A 4,383-nucleotide genomic window follows, 5' to 3' on the forward strand; every position below is an offset into this window, starting at 1 on the left:
GTCAGCTACTTCTAAATAAAGAACGACAATGCCCTGCGCGGCATACCGCCAGTGATGTCTGTCCTTTTAACTCTGGCGCCGAAACGCACAGCGGCTTCGCAAGCAAGTAGATGTGTTTTCTGAAGAGAATATGGTAGGGATGAGTACACAAACCTATCCATTCACGGACTCTTGGGTGTAAAACGCGCTTCATCCAACAAAGCGAAATTCGCCATTTCATTGCATGCATGCATCAAGCTCGAATTAATACACGGTCTTCCTTGTCGATACCCCCGAGTAAACTTCCTCATGAACCGCCGTCCTACACTTCTTCGTCATACCACCTCCGGCTCCTGTCTGTTGTTTATGAGATTGTCACACATGTCTCTATAGTCCACCACTTTTCTAAAGGTTCTTCTTCTCGTCTCCCTTTCGCTTTTCTCCTCCTGAGAGAAGTTCTCTGCATCTATCTGTTTCCCTAGTCTTCCCATCCATCTCACTTTTTCTCTTTTCTTCTTGAGGCTTTCTTTCCGTCACTTCAGCTTCGCTTAGCACGCCGACTCCTCTCTCTCCATTATTCTGTGCTAAGCCCTACACTTCGTCAGCCAACCGTCTCTCTCCCTCTCTCTCTGTCTATTTTCTCTCTTAACCTCTCCACGGACTCCTCATACAGCTCTCACCCGTCAGCCAACGTCTCTCTGATTGAGTTAACCCAGGCCTTCGAGGTGCCCCGCTGTGTTTCATAGAAGACGGCGGGCAGGTCGCTAGGTACGATCTTTCCTAAGAATGGTCTACTTATCCTGTCTCGGTCTGCCATTTCTTTTCACAAAGCAAAATGCTGTCCTTTCCTCCTTTTCGAAATCCTTTTTCACATCACGAAAACTGCAATGGCACTCTCTCAACAATCCAAAGTGGTTTAACAGGTAAGAAGACAGAGAAAGAGGAAAAGAAAGAAAAGAATCCTCTGTATTCCTTGGTAGATCTTTCTCCTGTCCGCTCTGCTATCTCTTTCTTTATATGCAACATACCCTTCCTCTCCCTTGATCTGAAAGAAATATGAGAGAGATTTCCGTCTCTTCGCAGAGATTCTGCCGTCCTATAGAGTCTATAGAGCCAAATTTCTTTATTCCTGCCAGATTCTTCTTTTCCTCGTCTCTTGGCCTGTACACCGTGGGGGTCCGCATCGCACCCAACACATACAGACATAGAGAGACAGCCATACTAGATAAAGTCAGAAAGAGCTAGATAGATAGATAGATACACTGAAACAGATCGATACACACATACCGATAAATGGAGATAGAAGCGGAGATAGACAGACAGATAGATACATAGATAGATAGATAGAGAAATAGATAGATTAAAGATAGATGGATAGATAGATAAATAAATAGCTAAATAGATAGATTGAAGATAGATAGATAGACAGGTTTAAGACAGATAGAAGATAGATAGATAGATTAAAGATAGATAGATTCAAGACAGATAAAGATAGATTAAAGGTGGATTGGAGATAGATAGCGTTAAGTAGGACGGAGGAACATCAACAGAAAGGTGAATTGACGTTTATCGTAGGATGGACGTACAGACAGTAGAACGAGAGAGAGAGACGGATCCTTGGAAGTTTCGTTTCACTGCTTAAAAGAAAGAGAAAGAAAGAGAGTGGTATTTATACATGCCTATATATAGATATAGATATATCTGTAGAGAAAGAGAAAAGATCATATCAAGGAGTGATAGCGCTCTCTTTGCGTCCAACTCTTTCTTACTGCCTTCGAAGCATTCTCGCGTCATCTTCTTCTTTTCACAAAAGCGTAGGGAGAGAAGGACCAAAGAAAGAGAAAAACTACTTCCATCGGCCCACGTGGATGAACAATCGACTCTCCCATTCTCATCAACATATATATATATATATATGTGCAGATAGCTAGCTATATATATGTGTGCAGATATATAGCTATAGAATACCTCTCTCTCTGTCTATATATATATATATAAATCGACTTTCCTTTTTCTATTCCACTAGAGAGCGAGAGATTTCAGCAGAGGGAATATCTCTACACATACACGACCTTTTGCATAGTATAGCACGGTGTTGAGAAAGGCTTCTTTCTCTTCTTCTTCATCTCTCTCCTCTTTATCTTCTCTTTCTTCTTCATCTCTCTCCTCTTTATCTTCTCTTTCTTCTTCTTCTTCCTTCTCTTTCTCTGCTTTTCTCTATCTTATTCTTCTTTTTGTGTATATCTGCTTGTTGTATTCTGCTCCGTTCTAGGCTTGGTGTGTGGCTTTGTCTTTGGCTCGATCTCCTATGAATTTCTTCTCTCTTCTTCTCTCTTGACAAAGGATGAAGAGACTTTCCTCTATCATCTCCACCGTCAGAAGATCCTCCTGGATCAACAGCATACAAACCTTATCGTCTTACAGCAATACGCAAAGCTTAGTCGACGTCTCTCTCTCGCGTTAAAACGCTCGTCTCCTTCTTCTTCTTTCTCTCCCTCTTCTTCTTCTTTCTCTCCCTCTTCTTCTTCTTCCTCTCCCTCTTCTTCTTCTTCTTCCTCTCCCTCTTCTTCTTCTTCTTCGTCTGTCCGTGTTTCTTCTTCTCCTCAGGAGAGAAGTCTTTTAGAGACGCAGACTTATCAACTCCAGGAACGGCAAGATCAGCTATGGAATTACGATAGATTTCTTCGTCTTTCTTTTAAAGGAGTTGAAAAAGACTATCGCCAGAGAAAGCTTCATTCTTTCGTCTTCCTTCCTTTCTCTTATTGTCGATCTCTCTTCATGAAGTCTCGTCCAAACTCTTTTCTCTCTCATGCCTCTTCATTCTCCTCTTCTCTCTCCTCCACATCTACGCCCGAAGTACAATCGACACTGCTATCGTCACCATCGAGAGCATCGACAGTCATAGCATCGAAACCACCATCATCGACAGCGGGAGCAGCAGCGTCGACACTCTCTTCATCCGCCTCATCAGCATCGACGTCGTCACAGTCTCTTTTGACTGGCCATAAGGATGGCAGGAAAGAGACAAGATTCTCGCGAAGAATCCATTGCAGATTTCATCTGTGGAAGCGTCGACTTCAGGTCTTTTCGACAGATCAAATTTTCTTGCGTCTGCGTGTTGGATATAAAACGGGCGTCGCATTTATGGTCTTCTACGGTAAGGAAAGAAAGAGACGAGAAGGAAAGAAGCAGAAAAGACAAACGAAAAAGAACGGGAATGGAGAGTGCATGTATGTGTAGATCTCTTTTCATCGTCTTTATCGTATCCATTTAATCTCCTTAATACCTCACTACGCCGTAAGCCCCAACACAGTGGGATTTCTCTCTACAGAACATGTCTGTCGATATAGAGAGATTAAAGATAGAGAGATAGATAGATCAAAAGTAGATAGATAGATAGATAGATCAAGATAGATAGATTAAAGATAGATATCATACCATACATAACAGATGCAGTCTTCTCATCCTCACGTCGATCAAACTCAAGTATCGCAATGCCATTCTCCTACTCGTACAGAAAAAAGAGACAGACATATCTAGATAAATAGACAGATAGATAGATAGACTGATAGATATATAGATAGATAGATTAAAGACAGATAGATAGATAGCAAGTATTGCTATATACGTCTGTGTACGCGTCTATGGACAAGCGTATGCAGGTCAATCTATCTATCTATCTTTAATCTATCTATCTATCTATCTTTAATCTATCTATCTATCTTTAATCTATCTATCTATCTATCTTTAATCTATCTATCTATCTATCTTTAATCTATCTATCTTTATCTGTCTCTGCATTTGTATGCTATCTATATACCTACATCTCTATATAGATTTCTATATACCTACATGCTTCTTTGATAAGACGCACACCACGCATCATGGCGATCACCCCGTCTCTCTGCTTCTTCTTTTCCCATTTTCTATCAATTCTCCAGAGGGGAAGAGACTTTTCGTGAAAGTGTTTCTCGATGAAGTCGATGTCTGCTCTCTCTGGAAGGGCAACCGTCTGATTTGATTTGCGGTGTATGTACAGCTATGGAGAGTGGTATCTACACGTGGCTAGAGAAGGATGAAGGAAGCACTCTTTATACTCGCCTCACTGACTGGGCTCTCTCTGCTCTGTATCTGTAAGGATCTTTTCTCACACCTATGTATGAACGTATATACACATATATATATACATCATATGTATATGTATACATACGAAGATATCTACATATATATATATATGTATATATATTCATATGTGTAGGTGTGTATATATATATATATAGATATGCATTTTGTATATATGGATGGAGTGATGGTTCTTGTATCTATCTATCTATCTTTAATCTATCTATCTATCTTGAATCTATCTATCTTTAATCTATCTATCTTTTATCTATCTATCTATCT

General features: G+C 40.5%; 1 protein-coding gene across 1 annotated transcript; it reads left to right on the forward strand.

The window, feature by feature from the left end:
• Nucleotides 1-338: 338 nt before the first annotated feature.
• CSUI_010641 (uncharacterized protein) lies at nucleotides 339-4,116 on the forward strand (the record flags this gene model as incomplete). Its single annotated transcript, XM_068070743.1, has 3 exons — nucleotides 339-902; nucleotides 2,252-3,136; nucleotides 4,019-4,116. The coding sequence occupies exons 1-3, from the start codon at nucleotides 815-817 to the stop codon at nucleotides 4,114-4,116; spliced, it is 1,071 nt and encodes a 356-aa protein (XP_067917281.1). The 5' UTR covers nucleotides 339-814.
• Nucleotides 4,117-4,383: the final 267 nt, after the last annotated feature.

The sequence above is a fragment of the Cystoisospora suis genome (genome assembly GCF_002600585.1).
Source record: "Cystoisospora suis strain Wien I chromosome Unknown contig_7911, whole genome shotgun sequence".
Classification (NCBI taxonomy): domain Eukaryota; phylum Apicomplexa; class Conoidasida; order Eucoccidiorida; family Sarcocystidae; genus Cystoisospora; species Cystoisospora suis.